The 17,904-nt window shown below is 42.1% G+C and overlaps 1 protein-coding gene across 2 annotated transcripts in view; it reads left to right on the plus strand.

The window, feature by feature from the left end:
- Positions 1-17,904, plus strand: part of LOC101287263 (teneurin-3) — a 188,336-nt gene that overhangs the window by 139,513 nt on the left and 30,919 nt on the right. For both annotated transcript variants that reach the window (XM_049704146.1, XM_033407828.2), the window contains 3 exons: positions 3,732-3,964; positions 5,242-5,396; positions 6,186-7,060. In XM_049704146.1, the coding sequence (XP_049560103.1) occupies positions 3,732-3,964; positions 5,242-5,396; positions 6,186-7,060 (1,263 nt within the window). The remainder of the gene's footprint in view (positions 1-3,731; positions 3,965-5,241; positions 5,397-6,185; positions 7,061-17,904) is intronic.

Below are 17,904 nucleotides of genomic sequence, written 5' to 3' on the forward strand. Positions count from 1 at the left end.
GACATCTTTCAAGCCACTGGCATATACTGCTTGATTTAGAAATTTCTGTGTCCTCAAGGAAGGAGTGCTTCAGGACAGGAAATAGCAAATATAAAGCACCACTTTGGACCTTCTCTTACTACTGTCCCACTGGAATAAAAGTTATGCCAATAAAGGCAAAGCTTATGACTCGAATGTCCATTATTTTTGGACCAAGAAAACTCATGCCCTATAGCTGAAGAGAGTGCCACTGCTACTCAAGCAACCATCTCAGAAATCTGTTGTTTTTTCTCAGAATGAGGGACATCATGAAAAAGGATGCATTCTTCATTTACCTTTATCATCATTGCTCTAGAAACAATTCAAACTGGATGTTTTAAGAAGGATCTGCGTCGTTTTAGTAGTTTAGATGTTATAGTATAACAGCAGGACCAAGGAAACAAATTTGAACGTATCCAAATTTAGAGAATTTTTTTTCCTTGTTTACATTTTCAGAAGTCAAGTTATAGTTTAGTTAACAGTAATTATTACACTTCTACACGGGCTAGAGTTACAAGGCAAAAAGATGTAGCAATGTAAGAGGAGACAGGATACAAGCCATGTCAAGAATAGCTGGGGGGGCTTCCCTGGTGGCGCAGTGGTTGAGAGTCCGCCTGCCGATGCAGGGGACACAGGTTCGTGCCCCGGTCCGGGAAGATCCCACATGCTGCGGAGCAGCTGGGCCCACGAGCCATGGCCGCTGAGCCTGCGTGTCTGGAGCCTGTGCTCTGCAACGGGAGAGGCCACAGCAGTGAGAGGCCCGCGTACCGCAAAAAAAAAAAAAAAGAATAGCTAACGCTTATTTTTTTTAAGCATTTAAAATTTTTTTAAATTTATTATTTATAAATTTATTTTATTTATTTATTTTTGGCTGTGTTGGCTGCTATGCGCGGGCTTTCTCTAGTTGTGGCAAGCAGGGGGGCTACTCTTTGTTGCGGTGCACGGGCTTCTCATTGCAGTGGCTTCTCTTGTTGCGGAGCACAGGCTCTAGGCACACGGGCTTCAGTAGTTGTGGCACGTGGGCTCAGTAGTTGTGGCTCGCGGGTTCTAGAGTGCAGGCTCAGTAGTTGTGGTGCACGGGCTTAGTTGCTCCACGGCATGTGGAATCTTCCCGGACCAGGGCTCGAACCCGTGTCCCCTGCACTAGCAGGCGGATTCTTAACCACTGCGCCACCGGGGAAGCCCAGCTAATACTTACTGAGTACATACTGTGTGGCAGGCACTGTTCTAAGGATTGTACTTGTACTAGTTCATGTAACCCTCTCAGCGTCCTATGAAATCTGCATTATTATCACCTTTACAGATAAGGAATCTGAGGCAAAGATACGTTAGCTTTCTTGCTCAAGGTCACACAGTTAGTGATGCAGCTAGTGTTCAGACCTAGGCAATCTGGTCCAAAGGTCATGCTCATAGCTATACAACTGGCAAGAAAATAAAATGTATGTATGTATATTTACAACCAACCGTACAATAATTAGTATGTAATCAGGAGATAGGAAAGACTAAAGAATCTCTCCAATGTCATGTATTCCAAAATAGACCCAGCTTGACTGAGTTGCAGCTGTGTCACCAGCTATATATATATACCTGGAAGATCAGCTCTGTCGATATCAGACTGATTATAGGGGGGGAAAAGCCTCTATAAAATTGCTCTGAATGTTATACTGATATGTAACTTTTCACTTCATTACAGAGTAATAAACTACCGCACTAAGGAACACCATATGTCTCGTTGCATTTAAAACTTCAGGCATCGGGACTTCCCTGGCGGTCCAGTGGTTAAAGCTCGGCGCTCCCAGTGCAGGGGGCACGGGTTCGATCCCTGTTCAGGGAGCTAAAATCCCACATGCCGTGGGGCAGCTAAGCCCGCCGCACCTCAACAAAGAGCCCACGGGCTGCTATGAAAGATCCTGCAACTAAGACCCGATGCAGCCAAAAACAAATAAATAACTTTTTTTAATTTAAAAATAAAAATTAAATAAAATTAAATCTCAGGCATCAACTTATAAACATGATACAATAACACTGAGCATGGCAAGTTGATCATCAGCTCTAACCCAGTAGTTCTGAAGGGCTTTTATGTCAGATGGCTTTTTGCATCTCTTTATGAGTTCTTCATATCACTTTTCACCCTTTTCCCTCATATTTACACACTCAAGACCTCTTGCTCTAACCTGTTTCTTGTCACTAAAAGATATTAAAGGCTGGAAAGGAGAATCTGAAGGCGTTCAAGCCTTTGTGGGTCTGGGTGTTTGTCTACCAACATCACCGCCACAGAGCTTTCTAGAGCCCCAGAGGCCTCTACAGACCCCATGTGTGGCCAGCTGTCCCCTCTACCAATGCGAGAAACACCAGTGAACACTAGAGCCTTTCACAGCAGAGCCTTTCACAGCAGAATATCACAGCAGAGTCAAGTGCACGTGCTCACCACTTAAAAAGAAGAGCATTAAGTAGTGAGAACTGCTTCATTAGAACCTAACTAGTAATGAGAAAACTACTAAACCATTACTCAGGATACATATTTTCATGTAGTTAGATTTATACTACATATTTTAAATATCTACATATAAAATAAATGGAAACAAGCCTGTAAGTGTGTGTGTGTGGAGAGAGAAAGAGAATGAGAATAAAATCAGTAAAACCAATTTTGTCATCGAATGACTTGTGGAATCTCCGAGATTCCTGCCTGTTGACATCTTTGTCAAGGTACCAAATCATTTAAACTCTTTTTAGAATTTCTTTTTTTCAGAAGGCAATATTTGCACACAATACAAAAATTACATTAATTCCAAGAATGTGGTGTTGAGTATATGTAAGGGGATTACCTTGCAATTTCAACTATATGTCATAATTTGTCCATTCCTTGCTAATGTTGGTCTTAACCGTTTTTACAGGTAACAGGACATAACATATTTTACATTTGCACTAATTTAGATTTATAAAATTGAGGTACTCTGTATTGTGAACAAATGTGTGTATGTCACCAAATTCATAGACATGTTTTAGAGCAGCTTAATTTGCAAATTTTAAAAATGGAAGTGATGAACCCAGCATTCTGACTCAGTGCGTTAGGCCACTAAGACTGCCTCCTTCTCTTGAATGGCCTCATTTTAGTATTTAACCCCATAGCTCAGAACAGACGTTGTCACTGCGTCAGATTACCTTTCTGGATTCCAGTAGAGCAACCCAGACAGACACAGCACTACTTTTTTTTTTCTTTCAAAAAAAGTAATTTTTTTGGAGCCAGGTGGTTTTGGTTTGATTGCAAGAGAAGACAGGAGATTTCCCTACCGTGAGATGCAAGTAAAATCACTAGTACGTTAATACTTCACTGGTGAGTTTGGTAGAGACACCTGTCCCCTGGAATAAACTTGAAGCCTATCACTCAAAGGCTGTATGTTAATGGCTTTGAATTGAACCAAAAAGATTCCGAGAACTTGCTTCTTTGTTTCAGGCTGGAAGCATGTTGCCTTGTAAAGGTGATTATTTTTAAGATGGCCGTTTCCTAAATTGTTAAATCCTCGGCAACAGACAAGGAAGGAAAGCAGTCACATTAGAGGTTGCCACCAATTCTTCCACCCGTTGATCCGGGGGGGGGCGGGGGGAGGGTCTCGGTTTATAATTAGTTTCTCATCAACTTTTATTTTGCTTTCAATTTCTGTGTTTTAGGAGTAACTTTCTTTGTGATGTTTATGTATCATCTTTCTTTACAGCAGCAGCCCAGCTCATAGATACTACCTTGCAACTGATCCAGTCTCAGGGGATTTGTATGTTTCTGACACTAACACTCGCAGGATTTATCGCCCGAAGTCACTCACGGGTGCAAAAGACTTGACTAAAAATGCTGAAGTGGTTGCAGGGACAGGAGAACAGTGCCTTCCTTTTGATGAAGCCAGATGTGGGGATGGAGGGAAGGCTGTGGAAGCCACACTCATGAGTCCCAAAGGTACTGGCATTTATCAATTTGAGGATTTCTTTTTATTAAAAAAAAAAAATGTGGAAAATCCAGTTAGTGCCTGATTGTGTTTCATGCTGCGTCTAATATTTTACCCTCAGCTGTGTTCTGGAAAAGGCTGTTTCACATCTTTTAAAAGCTACTTAGTGTGAAACTGCTAGAATCCTAAGTTGATTTTACAGTAAATATTAGGTTCTTGGCATTTTTTATCGTACCATTTTTTTTCAACTTTTGAAAGAATCAAGCAACTACCCAGTATCATTCAGGTCGCATCCTGTTCAACTTCAAGGAAGTATCTGAATTCTTTTTTTTTTTCCCATTGTCCTGGAATTTCTTTGTCATGAATGAGTCCCAGGCCTCCTTAAAAGCCATCACTCGGCTTCCCTGGTGGCGCAGTGGTTGAGAGCCCGCCTGCCGGTGCAGGGGACCCGGGTTCGTGTCCCGTTCCGGGAAGATCCCACGTGCCGCGGAGCCTGCGCGTCCGGAGCCTGTGCTCCGCAACGGGAGAGGCCGCAACAGTGAGAGGCCCGCGTACCACAAAAAAAAAAAGCCATCACTAAGCCAACCCTATTAGCTCTCACTCAGTTTGGAGCTATTAAACTTCAGTTTCTATGCCATGGGAAAAAATGCTTGCTGTGAGGAATTTCTGGAGGTAACAAGGGCTAAAATTCTATGTGATGAAGGTTTCTAGCTTTTAAACCAGTCAGGACTGACTCCTTGCTCATGTTTTATGCCATTTATTACAGTGTTTTTTGGTTTGAGGCTTTGTGTTTTTTGGGGTTTTTTTTTTTTCATTATAGCTAGATACTATTATGTGAACAAGGACTGGAAGAAAAGTATTTGTTGTGCTGAGTTATTCATACTAGCAAATTTCATTGTAACAAGGTCAATAAAACACTAACCTTGGCTAAGATGTGTTTTTGTTAGAATATAAAGTTCAGTGTAACAGAATAGGACCTGTTTCTATAATTTATAGATGACAACACTGTACAGTCTTTATATTTAAAACACAGGCACTACCTATATGATTCACACACGAAGGACAGATTTTTACAAATTTCAGTTCTTTATTACATTTTACACTTATACGTAACATGAATGCCTATGTTGGGTTTTTCCTAATGTGTTTACAACCTGCAGTCTTAACTTGCTGTCTACTGCCCATGTTATCACTGGGGTTAAATGTTGAGTTTCGTGATGGGCCTGAACATTTAATTAAAATTAATCACTTTTGAAAGATTAATAACTGTTACTTCTCTTGGATACAGGAATGGCGATTGATAAAAATGGATTAATCTACTTTGTTGATGGAACCATGATCAGAAAAGTTGATCAGAATGGAATCATATCAACTCTCCTAGGCTCTAACGATCTGACTTCAGCCAGACCTTTAACTTGTGACACGAGCATGCACATCAGCCAGGTAGTGAAAACATTACGCCCAATTGTCTGTTTTTCTTCTAAGTGACTTGATTTCCTGTGTCAGTATGCTATGATGACACTGTGTTAAACCGCGCGTGGCATGGGCATCAGTCGTTGTGGTAAAGCCGTTCCACTAGAATGTGTCTCAGGAGCTAATGAAAAGTTATCTTCTTCTCCAGCTCTGCACTTGAAGAATTCAGTGAGATACGGAACAGTTATCACTAAGAAGTGCTAATCATTTGTAGTAAAATACCAGTAAAGTAGCAGCACGCAGGTATCCCAAAAAGAACGAAACAGCTTAAATCTCTAATCTTTTGATTGCGTGAGGTCCTTAAGTAGTAGAGGGAACCCACTAGGATTAGTCCTCAGGGACTTATATTTAGAATTAGAAACTTTACTATTGGCCTGATTAAAAACACAAGGGAACACTAATGTATTCATAACCTAGAAAGCCCCGCACTGGGTGATTGTTACTGCTAAAAAGAACAAGTATGTTCACATCTCATTGATATGTGTTAACTCACTACTTATGATTCATTTGCTATTTGGCTAGAACTTGCAAATCTTTCAATGAGCTGCATTTTTAAATAAAATTTTATTTCCTACATTTGTCTCCACTCAAAACCTTTTAAGTTTATTTCACTGTATCTATTTTAAAAACAATTTTTAAACAGTTTACCAAATCAATGGTAATTTCCCCAGATTTCCCCAGTAAATTTCTAATTTACTCTTCTGGCAAATTAACAGCAGCTCAGTAACTGAGTAACCAGACCATTTCTTTTTTATGCAGGTACGTCTGGAATGGCCCACTGACCTAGCCATTAACCCTATGGATAACTCCATTTATGTCCTGGATAATAATGTAGTTTTACAGATCACTGAAAATCGTCAAGTGCGCATTGCTGCTGGGCGGCCCATGCATTGCCAGGTGCCAGGAGTGGAATATTCTGTGGGCAAGCACGCAGTTCAGACGACCCTGGAGTCGGCTACTGCCATTGCTGTGTCCTACAGTGGGGTCCTGTACATCACTGAAACCGACGAAAAGAAAATTAACCGGATAAGGCAAGTCACCACAGATGGGGAGATCTCCCTGGTTGCTGGGATACCGTCAGAGTGTGACTGCAAAAACGATGCCAATTGTGACTGCTACCAGAGCGGAGATGGCTATGCCAAAGATGCCAAACTGAGCGCTCCGTCCTCCCTTGCCGCCTCTCCGGATGGTACCCTGTACATTGCAGACCTAGGAAACATTCGGATCCGGGCTGTGTCAAAGAACAAGCCTTTACTTAACTCTATGAACTTCTATGAAGTTGCCTCTCCAACTGATCAAGAACTCTATATCTTTGACGTCAATGGCACTCACCAGTATACTGTGAGTTTAGTCACTGGCGATTATCTGTACAATTTTAGCTACAGCAATGACAATGATATTACTGCTGTGACCGACAGTAACGGCAATACCCTTAGGATTAGACGGGACCCAAATCGGATGCCAGTTCGAGTGGTGTCTCCTGATAACCAAGTGATATGGTTGACCATAGGAACAAATGGATGTTTGAAAAGCATGACCGCTCAAGGACTGGAATTAGTTTTGTTTACTTACCATGGCAACAGCGGCCTTTTAGCCACTAAAAGCGATGAAACTGGATGGACAACATTTTTTGAGTAAGTAAATCAAAATTCTACTCTGATTATAAAATACTGTGATATAATAATGTAATCTAAAATAATAACAGTATAATCCTTTTTCTGTTTATTTGTTCGTTTTTATTGAAGTATAGTTGGTTTACAATGTTTTGTTAGTTTCAGGTGTACAGCAAAATGATTCAGTTATACATATATATATATATACTTCTTTTTCAGGTTCTTTTCCATTATAAGTTATTACAAGATATCGAATATAGTTCCCTGTGCTATACAGTAGGTCCTTGTTGTTTATCTATTTTATGTACAGTAGTGTGGATAATAATAGTACAATCTTAAGGGCAAGTGGGATTCAGCTTTTTGGGGGGCCTGGAGCTTCTGTAATTTGGGGATCCCTTTTTCTGAAAAAAAAAAAAAGACAAAATTAGACTCAGGGCCTTGGAAGGGACCCAGGCAGGTGGGGAGCCCTGAAGCTTAAGTTTCATTACCATCGAGGTCAATCTACCTCTGCTTAAAGATTAATTTAATATTTTACTTCATACAGACCTAATATATTAGCAGCAAACTTTTGGGGAAACATACTGCAGCCTTGGCTTTAGGCAAAAGCTTTTGGGGTTTATATTTGCCCGTGTGCTAAAGCTGACTGTTTTGGGAGCTGTCACTGAAGGGAAACTTTAAAAACATTTACAATGAACTTGGCTGAACCCATCAGCACCACAGATAGAAGGGCTTCACTTTTTATCATCAGTGATTGGAGAGTCTGAACTCCACCTATAAGGACCTTACCACTAAATGCAAATGAAATAGCTGGTCACTCTGAAAGCATATGAAAACGTAGAAGGAGCGTCCCGCTGGGGTATTCTACTAAATTTGTGGAGGAGTGGCCCAGGCAACGTGCTCTTTGAACAGTCACATTTTGTGACTATGTAAAATCACTTTCCATACTTGTTCATTCCACTAACATTGCACAAATCATACGGGGAAATTAGATGTGCAGAGACGGCATGCTGACCAATGCAAAATACTCCTGGAAATGAATATTGAGTTCCTTAGTGGGACGTTCTCAATGAAATGCAGAAGCAAATGTACTTTCTGTAGGAACACAGCTCCAAAATTATGAGAAGAGTCAGTAGAAAAAAATGATCCAATATACAAATATTTTCCATACAACTTTCCTGGAATAGAACTTACACATTAGGCTTAGTTCTCCTGTACCTTGGATTGCTTTTCTTTTTTTCACAGATTCCCTTTTCATAAAATGAATGTTACCCAGCAGCATGATTTTGTCAGCGGAACAAACCTTTGCAATTGAATTACATTAAAATTCTGTTCTTAGCATTCCTTTTGCTCATTTTAGGATCACAATAGGAAAGGAATAAATAGGAAGTTAATGGCAAGCACTTCCTTTCAAAGTGATAGCAGGCTCTGTTGCCAAAGAGGTGAAAAAAGAGTACAGTAAAAATGCTCCCATCAGATGAGACTGGGCAGGAGAGCTGCTCTGATTATAAGATCTTCAGGAAATGATGGTGGCATTTGTAGGGTTTCGGTTTAAAAGCAGGGGCGAAAATAGAGAAATAAGGTTTTAGTACAGTCTAGGACTCAAGCTCTGCTCTGTGAGCCATGTTTGAATGTGTTCTTATTTGTTCCCGGGAATTGACAATGCACAGAAGTTCGTCATGTGGGTTACTACTGACGCATGGACTTCTGCAACACGTATACGGGTTCACTAATGACCTACAATGAGAAATGGATATACTCCATTGGTGGAGTTGATGTGGGATAGTATAAACAAATTTGGGATTTTTACTTTTTTAATATTATGGTACACAAAGAAGACACATTTCTCTAGTACTAAACACTCTCCAAGAATTTCAGACTTAGTGAAGAATCAACATGACTGCTGAGGTAGAGGCTGAGTTTGCAAACCTGTCTTGTGAATGTAATGGGCAAGCACTGTTTGCAAGAATGAAAGTTTTTAATTAATTAAAATAAATCACAATGATATTTGCACTAATACAGACCCATTACACATCATATTTAAAGTATATCTGTTAAGTCTTACATCTAGATAAATTACAATAAAGGCAACTATTCCAAAAAGCATTATTGAAGTATTCCACCAAATATAAACATCATAATTATATACACACACGCATATAAACATGTGTTTGCTATAACTTAAGAATATAGTAGTTTACAGCACTTGAGAAACAGCTTTTCTAATCAAAGAAACAGAAATATTGCTTTCAAAAAAGTGTTTTTGTTAATTTTCCTTTAGATGTCTGCAGCAAAGACATGATTTAAAAATTTCCAAGAGACATTTATGCACTTTGCAAAACAGTGTATTACTGTACAAGACAGGGAAAAAAAATAGAGCATTTAACCTAAGTAATTCAGAATCATCATATCAGAATGACAAATGATCATTTTTTTTGATCATTTTTTTCTTTCTGTACATTCTTATAATTTAGCTGTGAATGAGCAAGGGTCCACCCTTTCTAAGGGTGAGAAACATTAAAACACGTTCAAAAGTAAGTGCGTGAAGGAGTGTCATCGTCAGGCAGCCCCTCCGAAAGCACCCTCTGGATTCTGACAGAGTGGCCCCTTTCTGTCTGTGTAAGTCTGAGATTGTTGATGGACACACTCAACCCCCCACCTCTACTCGTCAGAGCCTTGACAACAACAGTTTCTGCTTATTCTGTGCTGACTCGGATATATGAGACTGGATGTGAAGGTTCTAGAAGAGCCAGAGGGGACTCTGAATCCCTGTCAAGCTTCCTTGGTGTTTGTCGTTACTAGCGAGCTGGCAGACTCCCAGAATCCTAGTACATGTCTGTAATATTTCCCCTCACGTTCTTATAGTACTACATGTCTAATTTAGACCTTTTAAGGGTACTTGGTACTTTCGTAAAGAAGGGATGTGAGAGGTTTGACAATGGTCACAGTTTTACCAAAACCACAAGGAGATTATGGGGGAAAAAAAACACACTTCACAGTTGAAAAACACCTGTTTTCTATGACTTTTGTGACAGTAGTTCCTAGATCTGTTACATGCTGTATCTATCTACGTACAACTACCTTGCAAAGAAAGATTAAACTTTTCAGCCCAAATTCCCATTTGTATGTGTCCAGCTTTCTAGCTAGCCTAGTGTCTAAAAAGCCTTGAGATTAAAGCTTTATCGGATAGAAACAGATGGGAGAAGACCTGGGATCAATAAATTGCCTACCAATAAAAAGTGCAGTCGCTGCGGTTTCTACCAAAGAAATTTTAAAAGAGAATTAGCTGAAATTGTTTACCTTACATGTTTTAATTTCACTTCTTTTTTTCTTAGTGCAAACTTTCATTTACCATCAGCACGTCACAGTCTTGCGACATGTGTGTCACAGAACGTACAGAATGAAATGTGAAAGTATTTTCTAAAATGCAAGCTGTGCTATTATCTCTGTAGCTCCCACGGCTCCTGGGAGCTTGCAGTGCACGTAGAATGCTCCCAACAGCTATTTGTTGAATGAAGGAGTAGAGGAGTTCACCTGTGGTCAGGTGAACGGTTATTTATAGAGAAGAGTCTGATGAAACCTAGAGCTGCCTCCGTTGGGAGAGTATCATGTGAATGTTTGCCTTCTGAAACAGTTCAGACTTTTCCGTAGCAAGAGTTAATGCTGAAAATATTAACACTTCTCGTTTTTGTTGTTGATTTTTTGAAATATATTTACCTACTATTACACATTTACTCTCTTTTGCTTTATAAAGTAAGGACTTCCTCAGTTGACCTTGTTATTACAATAATTAACGAAAATTAAAACTTCATACTGGTAGCACTTTCTTCTGAAATGTTGGGATTAAAGAGTTAAAGACAGAAAACATTTCCCATGCAAATACAGTTTAAGTATACTGTTGCCCCTGGTAACAGGAAGAATGGCTCTAGGAAAAGGAAACCCGACTCTCAACTTGAGATTCTCATCAGTCACCAACAAAATAGGGTGACTTTCGGGTTCACTGGTAGTTTGCAAAGCACAAGAAACCTTCATTTCAGAAACTAGAGATGCCGTCTTGGCACAGCAATTTCTCTCCGTGTTACTTGTGATTTTTGTGTCCCTATTGTGATTTGTTAGGGAAGTGGCCAGTGTTCTTAGACATGCTACAGACGGTGTGATAGGAAGACAGGTGTCAGGTAGTTTATAACTCAGCTCTGAAATCCCTGAGTTAGACTAATATGTTTCACGAGCGGAATAATTATTTGTTGCTAATTGAATAAGCCATCTTGCCTCAGACCTCCTCTTCCTTTGAGTTGCTGGGCGGTAGAAAGGATGTCCATCTGGCTCTGGTGTCCCCTTGTCTGAGGACCCTGTGATGAGCCTACTTACCCCCTTCACTTAGTATTAGGGAGTATTTTGTGCTGGTCTTCATACCATTTTCAAACAATTATCACACGTTATAATTCCTTAGCTAGAGTAATTCCAGGGAGACCCAAAAGATCTTACTTGCTAGAAATCTATTATTTAAAAAGTTCATAGCCAGAGCGAAACCTCAGTTCTTCACTTGAATGCACACAAAAGCAAACCCAGTGTATTGAACTGGGCAGTTGAGTCAAGTATTTAATGACTAACGGCATTTCACAGTTCTCTGCTTGCTAACCCCGTAAGCTACAAACCGTGCGGGCACATCTAGAGGCTCTTCTGTCTGCTTAGAGAAGACAGCATGGAAAAAACACCTCTGAGTTCTGGCTGACGTGTACGTGCACACAGCCGGGCGGTGACAGTTTTCTATCTTGGGACTTGGAATATTTGGGGCTTTAGATGCACGGGGCTGACTGTGGTCTTTCGTGAGCTCTATTCAGATTCACGGAGCAAATAAATGAGTTTCAGCTCTTACACATTCACGTAGGTGTATATGGGTCTCCAGCTTCTCATTTGGGTGCTTTACTGTCCCTCATTCAAGCTGAGCAATTTCAGAACGAGCTTCTTAACCATTTCTTTATAATGAACGTAACCCCGAGCCCACGACAGATCCACAGCTGCCACTGACATCAGTTCCGATCGTCTGGGGAGAAGATGGAAAAGGGCATCTCAGAGAAGGAGAGAGAGGCAGCGTAAGGCGTAACTGGGCTTCAGATCCAGAGCAGTGAGCAAAAAGCGCAGGTAACCTAGGAGAACTCAGTGGTGGTTATTCCCGGTCGGGAAAGATGCGTCCGGTCCCCTTGACACTGAATCATGTCTAAATAGCTGGACATCTGTGCCAGGCTGTGTTCTCTTGATGTGTGTGTGTGACTATAATAGCTCATGATGTTAGAAAAATCACAGAGGCATCTTCCATGGGACAAAACTGAGAAGATAACCTTTCCCTTGGTAGGCATCTGACATCAAACCCTAAAAATTCAAACGCTGAAACCACGTTTCATTGCTATTTCTGCCCAAAATTGCATTAAAAACAAAGCAACCCATTTTACAAATACATTTCTAAAACTGATGCCCAATTCCTCTCCTTTATTTTCCTTTTTCTCTTTCTTTCCTCATGGAAGAAAAAATTTGCTGCATTAAGGATGATTTTAAGAGATTTTATCAGCAGATCACTTAAATTCATGGGAAAATGCTGTGGTTGATTTCCATTTTTGCTGTTTTGTTTAATTGTGTAATAATTTTGCTTTAAGTTTGTAACCAGAATGTATAGTCCCAGGGACATCAGTAAAAAAAAAGTGTGTAGCCAGTTGAATAATTGTACATTTTTGTACATTTCAAACACTAACCTGAACGCTACTAAGGCAATGCTTTTACTAATGCTTGATTTAATCCAATTTTCTTCTGCAATCTAGTTTTAAGTTAGATGACCTGATAGCATCATATCTGGGTGTGTCAGCAACTTCCCTTACACAGTGATTATCAGATGATTTACTTACTCTAAGACCAAGTTATATACACCAGCCATTTTAAAGGGTTGTCTGATAACAGGGCAAGAAATCTACACGGTGACAACCGGTGAAAGGGAACTTTATTATTTTATAATCACAGAACTGAAGATGGACAGTTGGGTATTTTCCAGAGACTGTCCGGCATCTCTGACTGATTCCTATGATATCAAAATAAAAGCAGCCTCAGCATCCCTCCCTCCAGGCTACCCTAACTCCTAGACTCCCAGAAGAAGCCCCTTGCCTGTGTTCCAGGATCCTGGCTTCAGGATATCTTGAGGTGTCAAAGCACAGCTAACGTGGACTCTGTTCTCTTCTGGACTCCATCCCAGGGTTGGGGGAGATGACCTAGGAAGGAGATAAGATGATTGGGGAAATCATCATCCCTGATTCCAGGGAAGCCCTACGTCTGCGTCTTTATTCCTGTCCTGCCCCTAGGTTCATGAGAACCATTTTTTTTTTTAGATTCCATATATAATCTGAGGTTCTTAGTGAGAGCCCTAAAGGTACGAAGCAAGGTGAGCAAGCCGAGGCGGGGTGTCCAGGCCAGAGGAGAGCATTTCCTTGGGAGGCAGAGCGTGGTAGGTTTTAGAAAGAATGTGCAGCTCAGAATGACAAGAGCGTAGAGCATGTGTGAAAGTAGGAAAAAGAAAGTAGGTGGAGATCACAGTTTCGATCAAGCAGGGCTTAACCTGACCACCTGGTGATCCTGGGAGGACAGGCTTCCCATGAAGGAGATTACCAGGAAGGCAACGTGGTCCATCTGGGGACAATATAAGGATGGATTGAATGTAGAAAAGTAGGAGGCTGAGAAAAGGGGGAGAGAGGAGTTAGGAGACAGTAAATCCAGTTGGGAGGTGAAGGCCTGACCCACAGACGGGCACTGAAATTACAGAGAAGGAGGTGGTTCGTCATTAGGAAATGAAATATAACATGGTGACTGAACGCAAGAGGGGCGGGAAAAGAGAATCTGCTGACCTAGCAACCAAGTGGGCAGGAAATACAGGGAGGACGCAGGTTGGTAGAAACAGATGAGCTCTGATTTGGAAACTATGGCTTTGAGGGGACCGTAGTCCATTCCAGCCCAGCATGTGTTCAGAAACAGCCAGTGAGAACTCAGGGCAAGTCAGTTCTAGAGACGTGGGCATGGGGCCCATGGAAAGAGCTGAGCCCCAAGTGTGAATGAGATCTAGCTGGGGGGAAAACGTGTGAATATTACAGACTAGGGTTTCCTATGGCTCAACAACGGAGACAGTACGAGTGTTCACACTTCAGGGTCGCCTTTTCTGCTACTGGACGCCATCCCCCGATTATTGATGCCATCAGATCTGGGCCTCGCCTTGTGTGTTACCTCCCCTTCTGTATTTGTCCCCTCTTTGCTCCCTCTTGTTCCTTAACTGCCTGCGTCTGACCATCCCTCTGCTTTCCCTCCATCCTCACACTTTGCACGATATCCACTTTCTCTCATAAAGCTTGTGAACAGACAGCGTTTTAGTCTGTGTTGTTCATCTTAGATTCCCAGTCTACCCACTACATCTATTGTTTTTCCTCCCAGTCCTTCCTTATTTCCAAATCATTGACGTCCCATTCGTTCCTTGATGCCTCTTTCTCTCTGTTCTCTATTTGCCGTCTTTTCTGAGAAGCAGCGTAAGCTGATTGGGAAAAGGCATTCGGTTTGGAAACTGAGAACCTGGGCTCCAGCCTGACTTTGTCACTTACTCCACCTGTGAGTCTGCGCAAGGCATGGCGCCCCTCTAAAATTCTGTGCCCTCACCTGCGAAATGCAAGGCTTCTTAGTAATTAAAAATTCTTGCCTGCTCTAAGAAAATGTGTGATTCTGCCATTTCTCCCCAACTTTTCCTAGGTCCCTGTCAAGGCTGATTCCAAAAGAAACAACATTTAAGAAGTTACCAGATTTCTTTTGCTAAAATAGTGTGGTGTTTCAGCCAAACCTGGTATCTATTATGCCGCTGGTAGCCATAGCAACTTACAATAATAACATTTCTCTTTCCAAATGGGCTTCGTACTTTTACTTTAACCTTTCCAGCTTTACCATAAGTCTTTCAAATCCACCTTGTCCTCACTCACTGCACAGCCATTTCCTGGGTGGGTCTCAGTGAGTGGCCAGGATACAAAGAGGAGTGCTCCGGAGAAGGATGGGTTTGTCCCCTGAGCGCTCCCGGGCCCCATGGAATCAGTCAGGGAGGACGAGGGCATGCACAGTTCCGTCTGACAGATTCTTTGGAACAAAAATTTCCCTGACATCCCCTCTCCAGCAAGTCTACATTTCAAGGCCTGGCCAAGACCTGTTATCTAAACAAATAAGACGTGTCCCACTCGTTTCAACCCTCCGTAGTCAATAAACATTTTCTAAATGGTTTGAATAAGATCCTGTCTTAATGAGGGCTCACCCACAGTCTTTCAAACCACAAGGGAACTAATTCTGGAATGTCCCGACTCGGATCCCTTTGTCTCAAGGCCTGTGAATTTCAGCACTGGTCATTATCACTTCATCAGCTCTCCCTGATACGGTGATGACCACGGAAGGAAAGAGGCATTGGGCCACTTTTCTTGAATTCGATCTTTGAAAAATATCGAAAATAATGAAAAATGTCCTATCCACGACCATCTGTCACTAGGCTCGATGTTCAAAGTAAGGGCAGGACCAGAGGCGAGAAAGCAAAGATCTGCCTTTGTCTGTGGTCTTCCGAACTCATGTTGTCTGGGTGTCTGTGGTCTTCTGAACTCGTGTTGTCTGGGTGTCTGTGGTCTTCTGAACTCGTGTTGTCTGGGTGTCTGTGGTCTTCTGAACTCGTGTTGTCTGGGTGTCTGTGGTCTTCTGAACTCACGTTGTCTGGGTGTCTGTGGTCTTCTGAACTCACGTTGTCTGGGTGTCTGTGGTCTTCTGAACTCACGTTGTCTGGGTGTCTGTGGTCTTCTGAACTCACGTTGTCTGGGTGTCTGTGGTCTTCTGAACTCACGTTATCTGGGTGTCTGTGGTCTTCTGAACTCACGTTATCTGGGTGTCTGTGGTCTTCTGAACTCACGTTGTCTGGGTGTCTGTGGTCTTCTGAACTCACGTTATCTGGGTGTCTGTGGTCTTCTGAACTCACGTTATCTGGGTGTCTGTGGTCTTCTGAACTCACGTTGTCTGGGTGTCTGTGGTCTTCTGAACTCACGTTGTCTGGGTGTCTGTGGTCTTCTGAACTCACGTTGTCTGGGTGTCTGTGGTCTTCTGAACTCACGTTGTCTGGGTGTCTGTGGTCTTCTGAACTCATGTTGTCTGGGTGTCTGTGGTCTTCTGAACTCATGTTGTCTGGGTGTCTGTGGTCTTCTGAACTCATGTTGTCTGGGTGTCTGTGGTCTTCTGAACTCATGTTATCTGGGTGTCTGTGGTCTTCTGAACTCATGTTGTCTGGGTGTCTGTGGTCTTCTGAACTCATGTTGTCTGGGTGTCTGTGGTCTTCTGAACTCATGTTATCTGGGTGTTGCCAAACAGGATAGTGGCTTGACTGTAGGCCACTGCCCTTTCTGGGTTTTTGAAGCAAAGCAATGGCCAGAATTTTGCCCCATCGCAAGACCTCTGAATAAAATGCGACAGCAGCAGAGAAATGTAAGTGTGTGTTAACCCCTCTTTCCGCTCCCACCCTTGCAGTTCCACCCGTTCTCATCAGGATCCTCTTAGCCCTGGACACAAACATCATGTAAAATAATACCTTCTTTTGTCTTTCTTGTTTTGCATCTTCCCCGTTAGTTTTGGTAATGTGTAGGTAGCAGACAGCTAAGTACCAGATGAACCAATGATTTAAGAGTTGGTTGATTGCTCTACTTCCCTTGATGATGGAAGCATTTTGCATTTTCTCTTCAGAACCTGATTTTTTGAGGATTTCTAACTGACAACATTGCTCCTGAATTCAAAGAAATTATGATTTGCCTGTGAGATCGCTGTTAAAATATACAAACCTCAGTTTCGTTCCCAGAATGCTTACACGTAAATTCTTTTGATAAGAGTGTTACAAATCGCATTGTTGCTATTAGGGTTCCAGACAGTCCACCACGAGAAGCTTAAGTCGGGTTCTGTTCTGGTTTTGCCGTTTGCGCACGTCCTTCACCAGGCCTGCAGACCCAGGAGCGCTTTGTGCATATGTTTGTGTTATGATGAGGTTGGTAATTTTGTTCTGCTTTACCAGAATGACAGATAAGAAGCTATTACGTGTTAGCACTGTGAAAAAAGTATTGCCATACAGATGGCAAGGTTGGGGGGGGATTTTGTTTGGGGGTTTTTTTTTTTTTTTTGGTTTTGCAGGCTGTTAAACAGTGAAAGGACATTGGATTAAAGGAACTCTGATAGATGGGAGAAAAGATTCTCCTTCTGTGTCGGGGGGACAGTGGGGGAAAGACAGGTTGATTCCGTCTTTCCTGGGAATGCTTACTGGGACTCAAGTCTAAAAGCACACGGATGCAGCCCCACTCAGCAGCTTATTCCGGGTGGCCCTGGGGAAGACGCGGAAGAGCCAGCCATGACTGGCTCCCATCCAGACCAACACCTCCCGGTGTCTCAGCTTCTCAAGACAGGCTGATCTGGACTAGAGAAACCAGTCAGAGGTGACCCATGCGTTTAGCTGGCTGGTGTCCATTCCTCTACAGGTGAGGAGAATAAAGGTCTGGGAGAGGAGCATCGCCAACATTTTAGGAGTAAATACATACATTTGTCTCACCTTTGAGACCAGTTCAGCGTCGGGCTGAATCGCAAGGCAAGGGGGACGGGGCAGCCCACTCAAAAGAGCCGCCCCTCTCAGGGCGACGGCTGCCTCTCTTCGCTGGTTTGCTTTCTTCTCTAAAGCCCTGCTCTCATGGACACAGATTTTTCTCAAAAACAGAAGGTAATTTTAGAAATGAAACATTTGATTAAAGAAGCCATGGGACTTCCCTGGCGGTCCAGCGGTTAAGACTCAGCGCTTC

Source organism: Orcinus orca, chromosome 21, assembly GCF_937001465.1.
Source record: "Orcinus orca chromosome 21, mOrcOrc1.1, whole genome shotgun sequence".
In the NCBI taxonomy this organism is placed as follows: domain Eukaryota; kingdom Metazoa; phylum Chordata; class Mammalia; order Artiodactyla; family Delphinidae; genus Orcinus; species Orcinus orca.